This window comes from Cetorhinus maximus, chromosome 2, assembly GCF_964194155.1.
Source record: "Cetorhinus maximus chromosome 2, sCetMax3.hap1.1, whole genome shotgun sequence".
NCBI classification, from domain to species: domain Eukaryota; kingdom Metazoa; phylum Chordata; class Chondrichthyes; order Lamniformes; family Cetorhinidae; genus Cetorhinus; species Cetorhinus maximus.
This window is the reverse complement of record NC_135880.1, coordinates 153,328,935-153,352,097: the sequence shown is the minus strand read 5'-3', so window position 1 is coordinate 153,352,097 and position 23,163 is coordinate 153,328,935. Positions and strand designations below refer to the sequence as shown.

The 23,163-nt window shown below is 44.9% G+C and overlaps 1 protein-coding gene across 1 annotated transcript in view; it reads left to right on the top strand.

Annotated features, from left to right (window-relative positions):
* Nucleotides 1-23,163, top strand: part of LOC144698748 (SH2 domain-containing adapter protein B-like) — a 196,178-nt gene that overhangs the window by 22,007 nt on the left and 151,008 nt on the right. Inside the window, exon 2 of the mRNA XM_078570513.1 lies at nt 14,386-14,515. Coding sequence (XP_078426639.1) covers nt 14,386-14,515 — 130 coding nt within the window. The remainder of the gene's footprint in view (nt 1-14,385; nt 14,516-23,163) is intronic.

Here is a 23,163-nt window from a genome sequence, read left to right as displayed (position 1 = left end):
ATGGGAGGAAGATGAGGTGTAGGTTATCCCTTTAGGGTACAAAACATCTCTCTCCCTTTGGACCTTCAGTTTTCTGGAATCTATGTGCCCTTCTCACTTGGTTGCCAAGCCATCCTGAAATGTGTCATTGTTTCAGCCAGCATGCTCAGTGAAAATGAGTACATGGAGCCCATATTTGTTGCTTTGAAAATTGTCAGTGCTTGAGTGCTAAAACTGCAGGTGTCTGTTTTAGCACCTCCAGGAAAATTCAAATTATGGTAATCAGCAATTAGGACCAAAATTATATGCTAAAACCAGATTTTCAAATCAGTATGTCGTCTTAGCACACCATACATTTAGCACCAGTTTCCACCCACTCCACCAAAATAATCCCCACAGTGGTTTCTGCCTCAATCATGCCATGTGGTGGAGCATTCTGTGTTCCAGTAGCTTCTGCATGAAGACATTTCTACTAATAACTCCTCCCACACTCAATTAAATCACCTGTGTATGCATGTGGAAGTGCAGAGGCACGACCAAGAAGTGGGTGGATGATAACTCACCCAACACTCCTGGAATGTGTAAATTGATCTAGTCAGGTTGTAGACTGACATTACAGGTAAGTAGCACGCAGTCCAATCAACAGCACTACCCCCTGAACCTTCCAGCCCTCAGGACAGCGAATCAATGGAGGAGGAGGCAGCAGTGGAAAAGCAGCAGGGGGAGTGGCGGACGGTGAAGAACAAGAAAAGTAAGAGGGAGCGAAGAAGAAGCAAAGGCGTTTCCCAGAGAAGCGGCAAGAGGCGTCTCCCATCCGACACGGACGACAAGGGCAGCAGCTCTTCGGATGATGAAGTGCCAGAGCGGCACCGACAGAAGAGGCGGCAAAGCTCCAGGGCGTTGGAGGACGAGACACCCGAGCTCCAGAAAATTGGAGACAACAAGGAGACCAGCGCACCCCAACTTTGCCTGCAACCTGAGGAGGCCAGTGCACCACAGCCCCTGGAATCTGGGAGCAGTGAGGCAATCATCGCACCCCAGCTCCAGGAAGCCGGGAACAGCAACCCCCCAGAGGGGGTGAGTTTTGGAGAAGCTTCTCCAGCAAAGGTCATCTCAAAACCCGCTCACCACGTGAACCTCCAGATGCCACTGGAGCAGAACACGGCCAAGGAGATCTACCTCAGCCCATCCAAAGTGAAGGAATTTGAGCTCACTACGGGTATGAAGGAGCAGACTAAAGGTCTGGGACTCTCAGAGACAGTGGGTTTGGTAGGAGAATAAATGCTTTAATATGGGTTTAAAGATTGTATCCATAAATGTGCGTAGCATTAAATCTACTACGCGATGTGTTGCGACCTTGGACTACCTAGCCAAGGTCAAAGCTGACCTGTTGTTTCTGCAGGAGTGTGCGATACCGCACCTCAGCTCCTACAGGCAATGGTCACGATGGTGGTCCCACGGGCCATCGATCTGGTCGGGCGGAAACGACTCTCGTTCCTCCGGCCTGGGTATTCTGCTGCGGGGAGGCAACTTCACCGTCTCCGAGGTCAAGGAGGTGGTGGGCGGGCGACTCCTGGTAGCAGACGTAATGTACAAGAACGCTCCACTCCGGTTAATTAACGTGTACGGCCCGGCACAAGGGGCTGAGCGGCTGGAGGTTTTTCAGCAGCTCCCACTGCTGCTGGCGACCTCCAGGCCGGTCATTCTGGGCGGGGACTTCAACTGCATCATCGATGCGGCTGGACGATCCGGCAGGGCCGGAAGCAGATTGGACGCTACGTCCAGATCCCTGATGGAAACAGTTAAGGATGCCAAGCTGCACGACGTCTTCAGCAACCCTGCAGACGGAGCGCAGCGTAGATACACCTGGTCGCGGCCAGACGGGTCCATTCGTTCCAGGATAGACTTCCTGTTTGTGTCCCGTGCATTCACAGTCAGATCCACCGAGGTCAAGCCGGTGTTCTTCTCTGACCACTGCCTCCTACTGGCGGACTGCCACTTGGAGGAAGACCTGAGGGTGGGCAGGGGGGCATGGAAGCTAAATGTGCAACTGCTGACCCCAGAGAACATTGAGGAGCTCAAGAGGGATTACAAAGGTTGGAGAACCGTGAAACCCCTCTTTGAGTCCCTGACACACTGGTGGGAAGTGATCAAGGGAAGCATCAAGAGGTTTTTCATCCGCAAAGGCACCCAGAAAGCTAGAAAGGAACAGAGGGAAATGTCCCGACTCCAGGAAAAGATGCAGAATCTGCTCCGGCTGCGGTCGATGGGGGTCGATGTCAAGGAGGAGCTCCAAGAGGTGAAGGGCCAGCAAGCCTCGCACTTTGCCTCGGAGGCCTCCAAGATCATCTTCCGTTCCAGAGTCCGCTCCGTGGAGCAGGATGAGACGTGCTCACGTTTCTTCTTCCAAAAGGTACACAGAGAGCGCTCTGTGATCAGCAGCCTGAAGGAAGAAGACGGCTCAGTAAAGTCATCACGGTCCGACATTCTGAGGATCAGCAAATCCTTTTATGCCGGTCTGTATGACGTGAAGCCCACGGACAGCACGGCCTCCCAGTCCTTCCTGTCCTCTATCACGGAGGTCTTAGACCACAGTACGCGGGAGAGCCTAGACAAACCGCTAACTCCTGACGAACTGACTAAGGCCCTCGAGTCCTTCGAGAAGAGTAAAACCCCCGGAAGCGACGGCCTGCCGGCGGAGTTGTATTCGGCTCTGTGGGACTTGATCGGCCCAGACCTGCTAGAAGTGTACGAGAGTATGCTCCTGGCCGGCAGCATGTCAGAATCCATGAGGAAAGGCATCATCACCCTCATCTACAAGCACAAGGGGGAAAGGGAGGAAATTAGAAATTGGCGACCCATTTCACTGTTGAATGTGGACTATAAGATTCTGTCCAAGGTCATCGCCAACCGGGTCAAATCCGCTCTGGAATTGGTGATTCACCCTGACCAGACCTGCTCTGTGCCAGGCAGGAAGATCTCTGACAGCCTGGCGCTGCTCAGGGATACGATTGCCTATGTACAGGACAGGGGTGTGGATACCTGCCTCATCAGCTTGGATCAGGAGAAGGCCTTTGACAGAATATCGCACACCTACATGGGGGATGTGCTCTCCAAAATGGGGTTTGGGGAGGGAATTCGAAATTGGATCCAACTGCTCTACACTAACATCAGTAGCGCAGTCTCAATCAATGGGTGGGAAACAGATAGCTTTCCGATTAAATCTGGAGTCAGGCAGGGCTGTCCTCTCTCGCCTGTCCTTTTCGTGTGCTGCATAGAACCCTTTGCCGAGTCCATCAGGAAGGATCCGGGCATAAGAGGAGTGACGATCCCAGGCAGTGGAGGCACTCAGGTAAAAGCCTCCCTGTACATGGACGACGTCGCCGTCTTCTGCTCGGATCCGCTGTCGGTGCGCAGACTGATGCACGTCTGCGACCAGTTCGAACTGGCCTCGGGAGCCAAGGTAAATCGTGGGAAGAGCGAGGCCATGTTCTTTGGGAACTGGGCTGACCGATCCTTTGTCCCCTTCACTGTCAGGGCTGACGGCCTGAAGGTGCTGGGGATATGGTTCGGAGGGACCGGGGCATGCGTTAGAAACTGGAAGGAGCGAGTGGCTATGGTGAAAAGGAAACTGGGCATGTGGGAGCGACGCTCCCTCTCCATTGCGGGTAAGAACCTGGTCATCAGGTGTGAGGTACTCTCGCTGTTGCTGTACGTGGCGCAGGTCTGGCCCATTCCACGCTCCTGCGCGATGGCGATCACTCGAGCCATCTTCCGCTTTATCTGGAGGTCGAAAATGGATCGTGTCTGCAGGGACGCGATGTACAAGCCTCTAGATAAAGGGGGAAAAAACGTGCCCAACATCGCCCTCATACTGATGGCCACCTTTGTGTGTGGCTGCATCAAGCGGTGCGTAGACCCTCAGTACGCAAACACCAAGTGTCACTACGTGCTGAGGTTCTACCTGTCCCCGGTGTTGCGAAGGATGGGTCTGGCCACGCTGCCGCGGAACGCTCCAAGTAGTTGGACCGTGCCGTACCACCTGTCCCTGGTGGAAAAATTTATGCAGAAAAACACCTTTGACCACAAGTCCATCAGGCAGTGGTCAGCACGTAACGTCCTAGAGGCCCTGAGGGATAAGGAGAGGGTGGACCCTGTGGGATGGTTCCCCGAGCAGACTGTCAAAGTCATTTGGCAGAATGCCTCATCGCCAGAACTTTCCAACAAGCACCAAGACGTAGCTTGGCTGGTGGTGAGAAAGGCCCTCCCCGTCAGATCCTTCCTACACGCCAGGAGTCTCACCCCCTCTGCACGATGCCCTCGAGGTGGCTGTGGTGGGGAAGAGACCGTTGTTCACCTCCTTGTGGATTGTGCCTTTGCAAAGAAAGTCTGGAGAGAGATGCAGTGGTTGCTGTCGAGGTTCATCCCGAGCAGTTCTGTGACACAGGACTCTGTGCTCTACGGGCTGTTCCCAGGGACACACACCGAGACAAACATCGACTGCAGCTGGAGGATCATCAACTCGGTGAAAGACGCGCTTTGGTCTGCCCGAAACTTGTTGGTCTTCCAGCACAAAGAGTTGTCCCCGACCGATTGTTGCGGACTGGCACAATCCAAAGTCCAGGACTACGTGCTGAGGGACGCACTAAAGCTTGGGGCAGCTGCCGCAAAGGCGCAATGGGGAAGGGTCGCTGTCTAAGACCTTTCTACCACAGCGCACCGAGAGACTGGGAACTGTTTAGAGCCCCTCGGGCTGTACAGATCAAAATGAAAGGCTGTAAATGATTGTAATATTGTTTGTACTGATGCACCTGGTGATACATTTTGTAAAAGTTTAACCTGGATTGTACCCTTGTAATGTTGTTTTTGAAATGGTTTTGAATGTGATTGAAGATTTTTTATGAATAAAGTATATTTTTACAATAAAAAAAAAGTAGCACGCAGTCCAGCTTGACAGAGTACCATCTGGAAGAAGCACTTGCGTAACTTGGGGAATTTGGTGAGCAGGATAATTTTAAGGGTCTCTTTCTAACATCTAGTAAAGCTTTTCATTTGGTATTTAACTTATCGTTAACCTTAACTTGCAGTTTCTTTCAACCTCATCAGTAGTAAACAAGCTGCCTACTTGTGGTAGCTGTACAGGTAGGATGAAATCTAGTGGAGATGACAGGGGTCTTGACCACCGGTTGCCTCTCTCCAGAAAATCCTGCCACGTCTTGTTCCGCTAAGGTACTTGACAGGCCAGTGATGCCCACATCCCGTGAAAGAATAAAAAAAAATTGGGGCTGTCGGATTCAGTGTATTTTCATGGCTTGTTTTTATGAATAACTTTGTAATACTTATATGAAATTGTAGTGGTGAAACCAAAAAGCAAGGCATGATTGTTAACCTTGTTCAAAAAGGTACCAATGTATAACTGTTAAGTATTTATGCCATTTTTCAGGTGATTCTGAGCTTTGCCTAATTAATTGTTGGAAAAAACATGTTTTTCTGCACAAAGAACAAAGGAAGATCAACAGAAAAGCGAGTCCACAAAGTTACAAACTTTAATTAAGCTAAGATAATTGAATTAATGTAGCTCTGTTACCCCCATGATCACATGAGTAAATTTGGTTACATCATTAATTCAGTCATGTCACCCAGAGCAAACCACGGCCTAATATGACAGTCAGCACCCTGAGGAGGAAAAAAGGGAGGGAATGTCAGACATCGTTGGTGGTGAAGTGAGAAAGTCAACACAGACATATCCGGAAGAAGTTGCCTAGAGACCTTGCAGAACAAGGACCAGAGTTCACTGTCCTATTATTGCCACGTACTTTGCTTATCTGCTCTTGCTGGTGTTACTTTAGGAGTTAGGAAAAGAAATACGTCCTCCACATTTGTCCAGTTGAAGCGTATACACTTCCATCCATGTGCATCGTGGAGAAGGAATGGAAATTTCTGAGTCAGGTGTGCTACTATCATGGGGAAGGATACAGTTGGAATCCCCACCTTCCTCGCTTTCTGTAGAACAAAATGTAGTTTCTATTCTTTCACAGATTTTAACTGATTAACATGGAACCATTTAAATGTAGGTTCTTATTTTCAAACTGCACTATATGGATAACTCACCTGGAGATATTGGCACAATCCTGGTGCCTTCCCTGCAAATATTGACATGATAATGATTTAAAGCCAAATTCTCTACATTGTGCTCATAATTCAGTGTTCAAGAATTCAAATGAATCCGTTTCCCCACCGCAATCCAATTCCACCCTGCCTTGGCCCATATCCTGCTGAAACCCTCTTCCTCCATGCTTCTTTTAACTTTCAGATTCAACTATTCCAATACTATCCTGTCTGCCCCCCAGTCTTGCAACTTGCACAACTTCTGCCGGTATCCTAACTTGCGTAAAGTCTCATTTTCCCATCACCCCTGTGCTAGCTGACCTACATTGGCTCGTGGTCATCAAATGCCTCCATTTTAAAATTCTCATCCTTGTGTTCATATTCATCCTCACCTCTCCCTATCTGCGCAACTTTTTGCAGCCCTACACTCCTCAAAGAAATCTACACAGCCCCCTGCCCCCCCAACCAAGTCCTCTTATGTCCCTCAAACTCTGACCACTTGTCCATATTCCATTTCTTTCAGTGCACAATTTCGGCTGTGTCTTCTACCATCTCGGGCCTTAGCTTTGAACTTCACTCCCTAAATCCTTTTGACTTGTTCCATCCTTCTTGCTCTCTTTCTTATCCTCTCTTCTTAGCCCTGTTCTTTTTTCTTGTCGCGCCAGATGGTGACAGACATCCGCAGCCTCCTACAGGAAATTTTGCTTCTGGCTGAGCCTGATGGCCACCAGTGGCTGTAGAAGTGAATTTTTTTTGGTGACATATTCTCCCAGGCAGATGAAAGCCAGATGACCACCAAATGTGTCATCTAACAAGCCTTTGGAATATTGATGATGTGCTTCAGGTGCACGGATAGATCTGGAGGCGCCCTTCAGTGCTTGCCAGTCAGGGTGTTCCGAATGATGATGCTGTGCTGCATCTTGCACAACCATTGTGCTGCAGTGAGGATTGCAAGTGGAGGTAGATGAAGTCTCATCACTCATCTTTAGATGAGGTGCGCATGGAGGTGGAAACCTATCACCAGCTGTTTATGTTGCTACCGGGGTTGCCCTTGGATTGTGAAGGGTTGTCTACTGTGAAACATCATGTGAAATTGCGTGGTCTGCTCTGAACATCGGGACCACTCAACGATCTTTCAACTGCTCATTCATCCATGGCACATCTGCCTTAGGGCTCTCGTCATGTACTGTCATTCATTATGAAACAAGTGAAAGGACAAATTGCCACTCTGGAATACAATAATGAGCAAGACCTTTGAAGGGGTGCTAATCAATGAAGTTTATGTGGCTGTCACAAATATGTAATTACGATGTTACACACATTAACGGCAACTGGTTTAAGCATACATTTCTGTCTTCAAACCTTGAGTTTAAAAGCTTTTTTCAAAATGGAAATATGGACAGACAAAATGGTACCTTTTCTGTAGCCGTTTAAGCCTCATATCTCTACAGCTGGCTATGAAGAGCCATGAAAATGCAAACGACTATTCCAATGAAATCCATTAAATTTTCTAAGAAGTGTGGGGGGGAAAGAAAACCCTTTTACTTCTGAGGGAACAGGAGACAGGATGGGACTTTGAAGGACCGCAACATAATTAACTACTTTGCCTGGTGGTACAATGATTCAGTGAAGTTAATATAGCAGCCATTTTTGTGCTTTTTGAACTGTGTAAAGGAGACTTTAAGAAGTCATCTTGTGAGGCAGGAGTGCAGAGCCCCCAGGAAGAACTCGGGCATCATTATGGGGGTTTTTGCTCTGCCACCTAGAGTCAAAGAGGGAGATATTAAGAAATCAAATGCTGTTCTGCTGAAGGAGTCCAGGCAATATTCAAGTGCCATAACTGCAGAACTAGTGAGGAACAAGAAACATTCTCTCCCAAAACCTACTTGACCTGCTGAGTCTGACCATATTTCTTAATGACATGAAGGCACCAATCACCTCCATAAGGGATTGTGTGTGTGTGTGTGTCTACTCCCCCCCCACCCCCCGCCAAAAAGAAGTAGAACTATTTACAATACATGTTTATGTTGAGTTGCCATTAGAAAAGTGTATAAAACAGATCAATCTACAAGTTGCTAAAGTGTAGAAGTAATCTGCTGGTACGCCCTGATCTTGTGACGGTAACCCTGCCTGGAGAATTCTTTAATTGCTCACAATGATCTGTTGGATCGTCATTCTTTATAGTTCCTGTTTTTATTCAGGATTTTGCCCTTGATGCAGTAGGAGCGTACAGTGGTTGAGGAGCTGGAATGGATCTGATTTGTCTTTGGTTACGCCTCACCTTTTGTGTGTAATGACTTGATTTGACATGGATTTGTTCAGAGCCAAGGTCCCCTTGGCTGGTTGTCACGTATCTTCTGTGGGATCCTGGATGCGAATTTGTTGTCCCAACTGTAAACTTGCCAATTCTGTACCCGCTTTTGTAGTTTTAAAAGTTGCTCTCAAGTTTCCAAGAGAAAGTGGAATGGGTAAGAGTAGGTAAATTGGCACATGCTTTTATTCCAAACCTGAGCTCTGCCGGTGATGGAATAGTTGCACTTAAAGTTGTTACTCTCAGATGTAACATGGCAATATGTAGATCTTGCTGCTTCTGTCCACATTTGAGAATTAGGGATTTCACCGTGTGAATCATTCAGCTAGGCTGTTAGACCTAGGGTAATGAAGAAAAGAAGTAGTGTAATCAATATTCCACTTCTCTCGCATATCCTGAAACGGCTTAATAATACATCGCAAACCATTATCCATAATGATCTCTCCAGGCACACCAAATAAGCTGAAACTAGCACTTAAGAGTGTGCTTGAAGAGTTATGCTTGATGTATTGTGCAATTGGCGAATAATGGGGCACTTGGTAAAGTAGCATTGAAGTCAGTGAAGGACATGAAGGAGGTCAGATGTGATTTTGGACCAAGAATGGGTAGGGACTTCATGTGGAATCAATGGCTCTTTGTGCTAACTTGGCATTTGCTCTTGATATGCCTCACACTTCTTGACAACCACTTCAGTGTCATTGTTCATACCCAGCCAATAGACTGTCTCTCAATATTGTCCAGGTCTTGCTGCATTTGGACATTGACTGCTTCAGCATCTGAGGAGTTGTGAATGTTGCTGAACATTGTGCAATCATCAGCGAACATCCCCCACTTCTGACCTTATGATGGAAGGAATGTCATTGATAAAGCGGCTGAAGATGTTTGGGCCTAGGACACTACCCTGAGGAACTCCTGCAATGTTTTCTGCAATGGAGATGACTGACGTCCAACAATCACAACCATATTCCTTTGTGTTAGGTAAAACTCCAACCAGCGGAGAGTTTTCCTCCTGATTCCCATTGACTCCAGTTTTGCTAGGGCTCCTTGATGCCACAGTCGGTCAAATGTTGCCTTGATGTCAAGGGCAGTCACTCTCATCTCCCCCCGGGAGTTCAGCTCTTTTGTCCATGCTTGAACCAAGGCTGGAGTGAGGTCAGGAGCTGAGTGACCCTCCAGAACCCAAACTGAATGTCAGTGAGCAGGTTATTGCGAAGCCATTGCTGCTTGATAGCACTGTTGGTGACCCCTTCCATCACTTTACTGATGATTGAGAGTAGACTGATGGGACGTGTGATTGGGTGTGATTTATCCTGCTTCTTGTTTACAGGAGATACCTGGCAATTTTCCACATTGCCAGGTAGATGCCAGTGTTGTAGCTGTACTGGCACAGCTTGGCTAGGGGTGTGGCAAGTTCTGAAGCACAAGTCTTCAGTACTATTCCCAGGATATTGTCAGGGCTCATAGCCTTTGAAGTATCCAGTGCCTTCAGCCATTTCTTGATAGTGTGGAGTGAATCAAATTGGCTAAAGACTGGCATCTGTGATGCTGGGGACCTGCAGAGGAGGCTGAGATAGATCATCCACTTCTGGCTGAAGATTGTTGCAAATGCTTCTGCCTTATCTTTTGCACTGATGTGCTGGGCTCCCCCATCATTGAGGGTCAGGATATTTGTGGAGCCGCCTCCTCCAGTGAGTTGTTTAATTGTCCACCACAATTCATGACTGGATGTCGCAGGACTGCAGAGCTTAGATCCGATCGGTTGATTGTGGAATTGCTTAGCTCTGTCTGTTACTTTGCTGCTTCTGCTGTTTGGCACATAAGTAGTCCTGTGTTGTAGCTTCACCAGGTTGACACCTCATTTGTAGGTATGCCTGATGCTGCTCCTTGCACTCTTCATTGAACCAGGCTTGACCCCCTGGTTTGGTGGTAATGGCAGATTGGGGGATATGTCAGGTCATGAGGTTACAAATTGTTGTTGAATACAATTCTCTTGCTGCTGGTGGCCACAATACCTCATGGGTGCCCAGTCTTGAGTTGCTAAATCTGTTCAAAATCTGTCCCATTTAGCATGGTGGTAGTGCCACACAACACGATGGAGGGTATCCTCAATGTGAAGACAGGACTTAGTCTCCACAAGGAATATGTGGTGGTTACTCCTACCGATATTGTAATGGACAGATGCATCTGCAGCAGGCAGGTTGGTGAGGATGAGGTCAAGTATGTTTTTCCCTCTTGTTGGTTCCCTTACCACCTGCCGCGACTCAGTTTAGCAGCTATGTCTTTTAGGACTTGGCCAGCTCAGTCTGTCCTGTTGTGACTGAGCTACTCTTGGCGATGGACATCGAAGTATTGAAGTCCCCCACCCAGAGTACATTCTGTATCCTTGCTGCCCTCGGTGCTTCCTTCACGTGGTGTTCAACATGGAGTGCTGATTCAGCTCAGTAGTGGTGGCAGTACGAGGTAATCAGCACAAGATTTTCTTGCCCTGTTTGACCTGATGCCATGAGACTTCACGAGGCACGCGGTCCAGAGCCAATTTTGAGGACTCCCAGGGGAACTCCCTCTTGACTGTAAACCACTGTATCACCACCTTGGCTGGGTCTGTTGACCGGTGGGACAGGACGTACCCAGGGATGGTGATGGTTGTGTCTGGGACATTTTCTGTAAGGTATGATTCCATGAGGACTCAGGCTGTTGCTTGACTAGTCTGTGGACAGCTCTCCCAATTTTGGCACAAACCCCAGATGTTGGTAAGGAGGACCTTTCAGGGTCAAAAGGACTGAATTTGCTGTTGTCATTTCTGGTGCCTAGGTCGATGCTCGGTGGTCTGGCTGGTTTCATTCCTCACCCAAATTTCTGTTGCGGTTTGATACAATTAAGTGACTTGCTAGGCCATTTCATTGTGCATTTAAGAGTCAGCCACATTGCTGTGGATCTGGACTCGCAGGTAGGCCAGACAAGGTAAGGACAGCAGATTTCCTTCTCTAAGGGACATTAGTGAACTAGATGGGTTTTTATGACAATCGACAATGGTTTTATCATCATTAGACTTTTAATTCCATATTTTTATTGAATTCAAATTCCACCATCTGCCGTGGTGGAATTTAAACCCAGGTCCCCAGAGCATTACCTTGGGTCTCCTGATTACTGGTCCAGTTATAATACCACTAAGCCACCACCTCCCCATTATCTTGTTTCACAATAAAACTTGTCTGCTAGGTTATTTTTTAAATTGAACCATTCATAAATTACAAGGGGACTACATCCATACGCAAATTCTTAGCTCACAGACCACTTTGAGGGAAACGCCTTTTACTTAATCGTGATGGTTCATTGTTGAAAAAGAAAGGAAATTTGACAGCATAACATTTTGTCAAACATTTGTGTGCAATTTCTTCATCTTGTGCTTCTACCACTTCTGCACCTGCACCATTATGAGACAAGATAATGTCATGTACTGGCTGAGGAGTGGAGGGGTTGGTGCAATGACTGATAAGTGGGAGTACTTTAAGTCGTTCTGTGCCAGAGTCATGCCACTCCTACCAGTCTGCTGCAGACCAGCTTGATAAAGAACAGTGATGTGTTATATCTAAGATACTTATCATCATGTTTGAGATGGCAGACAAGTTGGCATGCAAAGTGTGCAGGTCATGGTGGACTTATTTGAGACCCTTACTTGGAGCTTCAAGGATGTGACTTCCCTCTCTATCAAACATTCTTGCAGTTCCCTACGCTACCAATTTACTAGTAATCTAGTTGAATTACTCCATCTACTCTGCTGTGTGCATTACCACGTGTGTCCATGCTTGGCTAAATTGCTGATGCGTTTCTAGCATTCTGCTCCTGAGTGATAGCTTCCAGGGTTAGCAATGGTGTCTAACCAGGCAGAGCTTGGACAGGATTGGCAGCACCCTAATGTGGGCTCTCCACATTGGCCCCTGCCACCAATGACTGCTCGTGCTCACTTTTGAAGTGTGAATCACCAAGTGAAAATCCAACTAGCCATCTAAGTCTAAAATGTGAGCATTTGTACTGATGCATGTCTGTCCTCCATTGATGGTACACCATCTTGAGGAATCATTCTCATGGATGTTCTGTGCCACTGGCTGTACACATGAAAGTCATGAAGGACAAAAGGGATATGATTTAATTGTGACACAATCACACTCTTGACAGCCAACATGCTTAGTGTTCTCAGTTCAGTTGTTGATAAAATGAAGTCTGCAGATGCCTGTCAGATATTTCTAATTCTATCATTTGTGAGCTCCCTGCCTCTCCTGCATACCTCTCAGCTGGAGCTGATGTGCTTCTTATCTCTAGGGTGTCATGCTCTGAATCAGTGGGATGGAATATTTGTAGCTGTCCACCTCTAGTCTATTGCATTTTTGAGTAACCTTCTTCTGGAAGGGTGAGTGAGTGAAGGTGAGGTATTCACCTGATGGATGCAGAGTATCTGGTGAGGATGACTGATGACACATGCATCACATTATATAAGTATTGGGGTCACTCTCAATGTGGGATGAATATATAGGGAGGAATATATAGGGAGGAGATAAAGTGCATAGAAAGTGAAGGCTGAGTACTTCTGAAAGTTGAGTGGTTATGAAAGGACTGTGATAGAGAACACTTAGCAAGACACAGTGAAATGGGAAAAGTGCCTTACAGCACAACATGTAGCTGAATCAGCAAATATACTCACTTTCCCTGACCTAATTCATTTAACCATATTGGACTCTTGACACATGCACACAGTGCCGCACACCACCTCAGCTATCTTCAATGTAGCCTTCTTGGTCAAAGCAGCAGGTTTTTCCCTTCCAATTCTGTGGGAAATGTATGTCCTCCAGCAGACTGCTCACTGTGATAATTATAGTGAGACAGCATTAAATCTTGGTGCTGCTTTGCTGTATGTCCACCATTCATCCTAAAAGCCCCAATTTCTTTGTTGTGCTCTTTCCCTTTATGTACAACTGTGTTAATGTCATGAAGGTGCTCAACATGACTGCTGCATAGCTTGGCAAGACTGAACATGGAAGTCAAAATTCCTTGGTTCAATTCCGTTGTAGCTACAAAATCTCCTGTGCAGTCTCAGCCCGTCAGAAGCTGATTTTATATTAGTATCGATGCCCATGCCTTCAATCCCCATCACAAATTCCGCTGCTTGGCCACTGATTCCATCCTCTTCCCTGCCCTGAATCAGACTGTTTTTAGTCTATTTGACCCTGAAATGAGTTCTAGAAGCCATATCCTCCTACATTATAAAGGCCCCCTACTTCCACCTCTGTAATAGCCAGAGTCTCTGTCCCTACCTCAACCCATCTGTTGCTACAACCCACATGCATGCTTTTGTTACCTCCCAGATGCAGCTATTTCAATCCTCTCCTAGTTAGCCTCCCACTTTCCACTTTCCATAAACTTGAACTCGCCCAAAACTCTACTGGTATCCTAACTTGTGCCAAGTCCTTTAAGTCCATCAACCGTGTGCTATGTTAGCTATCAGTCCACCAACATTTTACTTTTAAGATTCTTAACTTTGTGCTCAAATTCCTTCATAATATCACACCTCCCTTTCCTTCCATCTCCTCCAGCCCTACAACCCTGAGAGAATGCTTCAATTCCTCCAACTCTGACCTTCGATGCATCCTGCCTTCTGTCATCCCACCATTGACAGACGTGTCTTCGTCTGTTGGACCCTCAACTCTGGAATTCCCTCCCTAAACCTAAAAGAACCCCCCACCAATCTTCCTTTATGACTATGCTTAAAACCTACCTCTTCAACAGAACATTTAGCATAATTTCCTTTGGCTTTATGTCAAGTTTTGTCTGATTGTATGCTTATGAAGTGCTGTAGGAAATTTTATTTCATTGAAGGCACTGTATAAATTGAAGGCACTAGTTTTTTGTGAAGAAGGAATTCTGCCTTTGTCAGTGCTGCCATATCATTTACAGATATGATAGTAATTTGAATCGCTTTTTGACTGTTTCAGGTTGCCATGAGGGATGACTACTCTGACCCATTTGATGCCAAAAATGAGTTGAAGAATAAAGTTATCAAAAAGCGAGAAGTGGAAAATAATGGTTACATGGAACCTTATGAGGCACAAAAGATGATGGCAGGTAAGATTAGTGTGTCCAAACTGCACAACAGAGTAGATATATTTCAACTTAATTTTGTTTTCTGCATTCTCATGAGCTGCATTAAAGATTGATGCTGGCTCTTTGGTAGAGCTACCAAATTAATCCCATTCCCCTGTTCTTTCCCCATATTCCCATAATATTTCCCTTTCAGTTATTTATCCATTCTCTATTGAATCTGCTTCTACCATTCTTTCAGTCATTGTGTTTCAGATCACAACAGCGCACCGTGTAAAACAAAAAAAGTCTTCTCATCTCACCTCTGGCTCTTTTGCTGGTTACCATAAAAAAGTGTCCTCTGATTAATGACATTGCTGTCACTGAAAACAGTTTCTTATTCTTTATCCTATCAAAACCCTTCCTGATTTTAGATAGTTCTATTAAATGCCTCCATAGTACTAATCTAATGAATCTCTTTTGCATCTGTACTAAAGTCTGGTGCCCAGAGTTGAACACACTACTCCAGCTGGAGCCTGACCAGCATTTTGTTGCGGTTTAGTGTAACTTCCTTGTTTTGGCACTCTATGCCACTGCTTATAAAGATAAGGATCTTAGATGCTTATCTTTATAAGTCTTTCCAGCTTTTTCTGCCACCTTCAAAGATCTGTACACGGACATCCACAGGTTTTTCTGTTCCTGCACCCTCTTTAAAATAATGTAGTATAAATTAAAGGGTTGTATATTGGAAAAACCAGAGCTGCTTTGGCAGCTTATGGTCTCATGTCTATATTACAATTGTCTTGTATGCGTTGGTTTCCTCCCCTAACTGTCTTCATCTGCATGTGGATTTTAAATTGCAGTGTATCACAATTTAAAGGTATGAGAAGTAATGATTTGTCATGGATCACTTGGGTTCATTACAGTAAGTTACTGAAATATTGAATGTAGAGTATCCCCTCATGAATGAACCTGAATCACTAGAGATTTAAGGAGAAAAACTCGATAATGTTTTCGGACATGGGTGATTGCCCATCACCCAGTCTCATTGAGGCATGCAGCATGAAAAATTTGTGCTGCCTGCTGATCAGCCTAGTTTAAGCATGCAGCTCAGCATGAAGTATGCATAGCTAACACAATGTACAGCTAGCCTGAACTTCTTAAAAGCAGCCTGCCCCTCTTAAATGGGTGGTTGCAATTAGGCCCAAGTAGGGGCGAGAACAGTCTCAGGAAGTATTTGTTGAGGGACGCAGGCTGATAATGGCACAACAGGCCAGGCAGAGGTACTTCCAGTTTCTTGGATCTGCCCTTGGCCACCTTCGTGATCCAGGAGACTGATGAAGTTTCCAGAGGTTTGGAAGCTTTCGAAGCATACATCCCAAAGGGAATGGACGCAGGTGATCACAGAGGTCAGTTTATGGATTCTAGTTCTGAAGACTTAGCTGCAGTGCCGATTAAAAGCTCAATCATCTTGCAAGCATGGTCAAAACTAGTGAATGCACTTCAAATGACATCTATTACCCACCATGCCACCAATCTCTCTCACTGTTCATCCACCACTGCCCCTTCACTCACCCGTCAACAATCAGAACTCGTGCTTAACATTTCAAGTACTCTACCTCACCTTCACACACTTACCAATGCTGCTAGCCTCACACTCTCACAGCTTCAACATACTTGCAGCTATTAAGCTACAGACCGCCTGCATCTTCTGATAACATAGTTTTCTGGGCTGCAGTGAAAGTCAGCATGCCCTTTTGAGTACAGTAGCAGTCTGAGCCTACAGGGTATCCAAGCAGGTTTTGCAAGCAACAAGCACCTCAGTGGCTTAAGCCTGTGCTGCAATGGAAGCTGATATGTTGGTATTCATTCACTGCATGGCTGGTTCCTCAGCGATATCATACAGCCTGCCGCCACTTTCAGACTTCAAAGAATGGGCTCCAGCTCTGCACAAATCCCAAGTTGGATCCAGACATCTCCATGTTCATTGACAGTGGCAGCAGGCTCTGTGGAAGGTCTGCAAATGCATTGCAAATATGCCTATCAGCATTTTCCTATCCCTTGTCTCATATTGAGGTCCCCCCCCCGAGTCTCTCTCTCTCCCCCCCCCCCCCCCCCACCCCCCCCAACCTGGTGATGCACCAAGTGCTAACCCAGTATCCACACTATCCTCTAACATACACGTAGTTTCAGTACCTGAGCTGTAGTTGAGTGCCAAATCAAGCAATGGTCCTTTGAAGGAATCGTATCTTGGCATCTATCTATATACAAAGATGATGGACATCAGTAAACAAATCCATTGCAAATGGGGTGCCTTCATATGGTGCACTTTTGCTGATAGCTGAAGAAGCTAATCCTTGAGAGGCAGGTTCTTCCATAAATGCCGCACATGAAACCAGAGTGTTGTTTGGCATTGGCATCTGTTGCTAAAATGTAGAAAAGCAGTGTTGAGGTGAGGAAAGGAGGGATGGGGTGGAAAGCACAAGATCCATGGTCGCAACATCTGCAGCTTGCATTTGATTCCAGGCAGCAGGATGATGAGGTGGATTTGAGAAGGTGTATAAGTCTTCCATCCTGCAGACCACAGGAGCTGTCGCCATTTTTCTGTCGTCAGCTGGTGACTCCCAGGTGTGATAATCAATGTCTAGGTCCTGTTAGTTAGTTAATGATGGTGTGAGCACAATAGAGAGGGATGACCTAAGTTCAGGAAGCCAGGATGTGGAAACAGTTTGGGTAGAGATGAGAAATGGTAAAGGCAAGAAGTCACTTGTGGGAGTTGTGTACAGGCCCCCTAATAGCAACCACATATAGGGTTGAGCATAAAGGAAGAAATAATTGGAGCTTGTCAGAAAGGCACAGTGATAATCACGGGAGATTTTAATTTACACACGAACTGGAAAAGTCAGATGGGCAAAGGTAACCTAGATAAAGAGTACATTGAATGTTTTTGGGATAGTTTCTTAGAACAGCATGTTCTCAAGCCAGCCAGAGAGCAGGCTATACTACACCTGGTATTGTGCAATGAAGTGGGAGTAATTAATGGTCTCATAGTGAAGGCGCCCCTAGGTAGCGACCAGAATGTAATTGAATTTTCATTTGTGGAAGTGAGGACTGGGTCTGAGATAAATTTTTTAAATATAAATTAGGGCAATTATGAGGGCATGAAAGCTGAGCTGGTTGAAGTAAATAGGAAAATTAGGTTAAGGGATAGGTCAATAGAGATGCAATGGCTAATATTTAAGGGGATGTTTCAGAATGCACAGAATAGATACATTCCAACGAGTAAGAAAAGGTCCAAGGGACGGGGACACCATCCGTGGTTAACTAGAAAGGTAAAGATAGTATCAAACTTAAAGAAAAAGCATATAATTATGCAAAGGCAAGAAGATTGGATAGAATATAAGGAGCAACAAAAAAGGGCTAAAAGACTAACAGGGAGGAAAAAATTAGAGTAAGAGAGAAAGCTAACCAGAAATATAAAAACAGTGTATTCATAAATATTTTTAAAAAAGAGTCAACAAAGTGAACGTTGTTCCCATAGAAAGTGAATCTGGAGAATTGATAATGGAAAACAAGGAGATGGCAGATGAATTGAACAGGTATTTTGCATCAGTCTTCACTATAGAGGATACAAGTAACATCCCAGAAGCAGCCGTAAACCAGGAAATGAAAGTGGGGAAGGAAGTCAGGAAAATTAGTCACCAGAGGAGTGGTGCTGAGTAAATTGTTGGAGCTGCGGGCTGAAAAGAGCCTGGGTCTTGATGGACTTCATCCTAGGGTCTTAAAAGATGTGTCTAGTGAGATAGTTGATGCGTTGGTTTTAATTTTCTAAAGCTCCCCAGATTCAGAGAATGTCCCATTAGATTGGAAGATAGCAAATGCAACTCCATTATTCAAGAAGAGAGGGAGACAGAAAGCAGGAAGCTATAGGCCAGTTGGCTTAACATCTGTCGTCGGGAAAACGTTCAAAACAATTATTAAAGAAGATATAGCAGGGCACTTGGATAAACTCAAGGTCATCATGTAGAGTCAACATGATTTTGTGAAAGGGAAATCGTGGTTAACCAAATTATTGGAGTTCTTTTAAGGAAGTAACATGTACTGTGGATAAAGGGGAACTGGTGGATATACTGTACTTAGATTTCCAGGAGGCATTTGATAAAATGCCACATCAAAGGTTATTGCAAAAAGTAAAGTTCATAGTATAGGGGGTAACATGTTGGCATGGATAGGAGGAGAATTGCTCATACAATTAGAACTGATAATATTTGTCTGGATACATCTTCCATGGAAAACCCCATATTGTTTCAACCAGCAGGAGCTGATGAAATTTGGCTGGACTTCGCGTGGAATCAACTAAATGGACGTTGGAACAACAGGAAATATATTTTGACATGTCTGAGTTAAATTATTAAAGAAGAGCAGATCTGAGTATCTGGGCTGCAGTTGGAAGGAAGGTTAGAGCTGCTCACCTTGACTCAGACTCTACACCAGTTGACCAGCTGTGTTGGGGATTGTAAGTTTCAGCCAAATCATAGTGATTGGAATGTGAGAACCCTGTTATAATCTGGAAAATTGATAAACGTCAAGCATGAAATGAGGTGTTGAAAGCCAAAATTCTTGATTTGAGTGAAACATGCTTGAAAGATGTAGGTAATTTTACATCAGATGGCATCACACGCATCTACTCGAGATCAAAAACATGAGAGAAATGTAGGAATCCTCCTAGATGAAGTTTCAAAATGTGTGCTAGGTTATTGGGCTATCTCAGACAGAGTATGCCTATTTAAAATCAGAGCCTAACCCTTCAGTCTTGCCATCATCTAGGTATATGCACCAACATCTGACCATGAAGAAGGGGATATTGATCACTTCTATAAAGACTTGGTTAAAGTCTCACATCAATGTAAAACAAATGAAGTGATTTTTGTAATGGGTGATCTAAATGCAAAAGTAAGTTCTATCAGGAAATGCAACAATGTTGGACCTCATGCCTTGGTGATCCCAACGTAAGCACAGCAAATGATCTGGTTATTCTAAATCCCTGGTTTAAGTGGCATCCAAGAAACCTGGAAAAACTCTAGCGACATGACCAGAAATCAAACTAACCATGTGAAAATAAACAGATCCCGAAATGCAGTTCAACAAGCAAAGACCTACCCCGGCGCTGACTGCACAAGGGACCATGCACCTTTAGTTTGCACCATCAAAATAAAGCTAAGGAAGTTGAAAAAAAAAACAGGAACATTAAAGAGATTGGAATATGAACTACTCAATACAGAGATTTCAATCAAAGAAAATGTTAAAACGGAAGTTCAAAAACCTTTCAGCTTGACCAAGGAAACCCTTCAACATGGGAAATGTTCAAAGCATCAGTGTTAGAATCATCAAAAAGCACCATTCCAATTAACGAAAAGAGAACAAAACAAAAATGAATGACAGAGGAAATATTGGAGCTGATGGAACACAGAAGGAAGGTAATGATAATAGATCATCGGAAACATCAGGAATTGGATGAAAGGATCAAGCAAAAATGTGTTGAAGAGAAGGAAAATGGTTGAACAAAAAATGTATAGGAATAGAAAAATGTAAAAACAGACTCAAGAATGACACTGGAGAAATCCCAGAAGACTTAAGTAAATTGATATTTACTGTGCTCCTTAAAAAGCCTGGAGCAACTGAATGTGAGCTCCATCGCACCATCAGTCTGATGAGTGACATTACTAAGATCCTTCTTCGAGTACTGATGAATGGGGCCAGGAGCAAGATGAAGCCAGAAATTTCAGCTCTTCAATGTGGTTTTCTAGAAGATAGAGGAATAAGAAATGCTACCTTTATGGTACACATGCTATTTGCAAGAGCCATCGAGATGAAAAAAGATGTATTCATGTGTTTCATTGATTATGGTAAGGTATTTAACAAGCTGAACCATGAAGAACTGATGAGCAGGTGAGAGTCTCTTGATCTAGAGTGCTGAGAAATCTTTGCTGGGAAAAAACTGCAGCCGTAAAAGTTGAGAATGACCTAAGTGATTTTGTGAAGGTTAAAAGAGGGGTCAGACAGGAATATGTTTTCTCCTGAGATTTATTCAGTTTGTATGGTGAGGATGTTCTTAGAGAGATTGAGGACCTCCTGGGATTGTTGGTTGGATGTTACAACTTTAGTAGTGTGGGATCTCATTCTTGTTGCCAACCCTGAAGAGAGGCTGCAGGGGATTTTAGGTGGAGTGGGGGTCAGGGGGACTGAGCATGGATTGTGGGGGTGGCAGGGCAGGATGTTTGGTGCTGTCCAAGGGGAGAATTGTGCCGGAGTGTGGGATCACCATGGGGAGTTGGGGAGGGGGGGGGGGCAGTCACACGCATGGACAGATTTTGCCTGGGAGGTGCGTTGGCATCAGTCGGAGGGTGTGGCCAAGAGGAGAGTTGGAATGACCAGAGATGTATTTTGGGGAATGGAAAAAATTGTGATTTACTCAAGGTTGTCCATAGGGGTGTGCCTGGGAGTCCTGGAGTGCTGCATTGCACCAATTTTGGAATGTGGAGGTGAGTGGTGAGATGATGCAGAGAAGAGTTCAAGCTGCAGAGTTGTGGTTTTTGGAGTGAGTGGTGGGAGTGTCTTTGACAGGGAATGGGAAGGTGCTGGTAGGGTCTGGGATTTGGGGAGCTCTGCTGGCCAGGATTGGGAAGAGAGTTGGAGTTTCTTGGACACGTGTCTTGATTTGGAGGGTCTGATGCTGATGGCAAGGATTGATGGACAAAGAGCGATCTTTCTAAAGAGCCTCACAAACTGGATCAGTGTGCCACCAGCGATGGCGAGCCACGCCTCCAGAGCAAGATTAACATGGAGGCCCATGGTTGCCAATGTCCTCGGAGGGCATGGTACCTGATGCAATGCAAGTCAAAATCTCTGGCCCAGATAGGGAATAGTTTAGACTCCTCAGACTTTTTCCTGTATGTGATAAATTCTTAAGAGGTTTTTTAAAAATGCTTTAATTTTTTTTCACATTTTTCCTTTCTTTGTCTTGATTTCCTCACGATTGCGCAAAGCCTCGTTCGCTTATCAGCCTGTGCTCGCTGACCGAAACTGCTCACCTTGATTTTAGAATTCTCATCCTTGCTTCAAATCCACCAGCCTCTCCCTATCTCTGTAATCTTCACCAGCCCTAGAACCCTCCAAGGTATTTGTGTTCCTCCACTTCTGGCCTCTCGCACATCCACAACTTTAATCACTCCACTATTGGTGGCTGTGCCTTCAGCTGCCAAGGCTGAAGTTCTTGAATTCACTCTTTTAACCTCTCTGCCTCTGGTCCTCTCTTTTCTTTTTGAAGATACTCCTCTTAAAATCTATGTCTTTAATAAAGCTTTTTTTTATCTGTCCTAATATGTCCTTGTGTGCTTCAGTGTCAAATGTTGATGAAAGAGAAATTGTGTTTGATAAATGTATTCAAGTTTTTTCAGGATTTAATGAGGGCAGATAAAGAGGAGCCAGCAGATGTAATGTGCTTGGATTTCCAAAAGGCATTCGATAAAGTGTCACATAAAAGGATAATGTGCAAGATATGAGTTTATGGAGTTGGGGGTTTTAAATTAGCATTGATGAGGGATTTGTTAATGGACAGGAAGCAAATGTAGGAATAAATGGGGAATTTTCATGTTGGCAGGCCATACTAGTTGAGTGCCATAAGGACCTGTGCTGGGGCATCAGCTTTTTATAATCTATGTTCATGACTTAGACCAGAGGCTGAGTGTAATGTATCCAAGTTTGCTGATACAAAGATAGTGAAAAGGTAAGCTGTGAGGAGGACACAAAGAGGCTGCAAAGAAATATAGACAGGTTAAGTGAGTGGTCAAAAAAGTGGCAACTAGTACTAGTTACTAGTAGTTGGGGGCTGAGGTTGTTCACTTTGGTAGTCAGATTAGGAAAGTAAAGTATTTTTTAAAAGGTGTCAAAGTTGTAAATATGGATGTCCAGAGACACTTGAATGTACTTGTATGCTAATGTGTGTTCCTTGTGCAATTACAGCAAGCAATTAGGAAGTCAAATGGCATGTTGGCCTTTATTACAAGGAGATTGGAACGTAAGAATAAAGAAATCTTTTTACAATTGGAAAGGGCTTTGGCGAGACCATACCTAGAATACCATATGCAATTTCGGTCTCTGTATCCAGGATATACTTGTATTGGAGGCAGGACAGTAAAAATTCACTGCATTCATTCCTGGGATGAGAGGGTTGTCCTATGATGAGAGGCTGAGTAAATTGTGTCTATATTCTCTGGAGTTAATATGAATGAGAGGGCCTTGAGCAGGTAGGTACTGAGATGACTTTCTCCCCTGGCTGGGGATTCTAATTCATGGGAGCAAAATGTCAGTATAAGGGGTCAATCATTTAGGTCAGAGATGAAATTTCTTCATTCAGAGACTTGTGAATCTTTAGCATTGTCTACCTGAGTGGGTTGAAGTAGTCCATCCATGAGTATATTCAAGATTTAGATAGACAGCTTTTTGGTCACTCGGAATCAAGGGATATGGGGAGTGGACAGGAAAATGGAGTTGAAGCAGAAGTTCAGCCATGATCATATCGCATGGCAGAGCAGGATCAAGAGTCTACTCCAGATCCTATTTCTCATATTCCTTTAACACTACTGTGATAGCCCTTGGAATATTTTGCTACACTAAAGGTACTATATAAATAC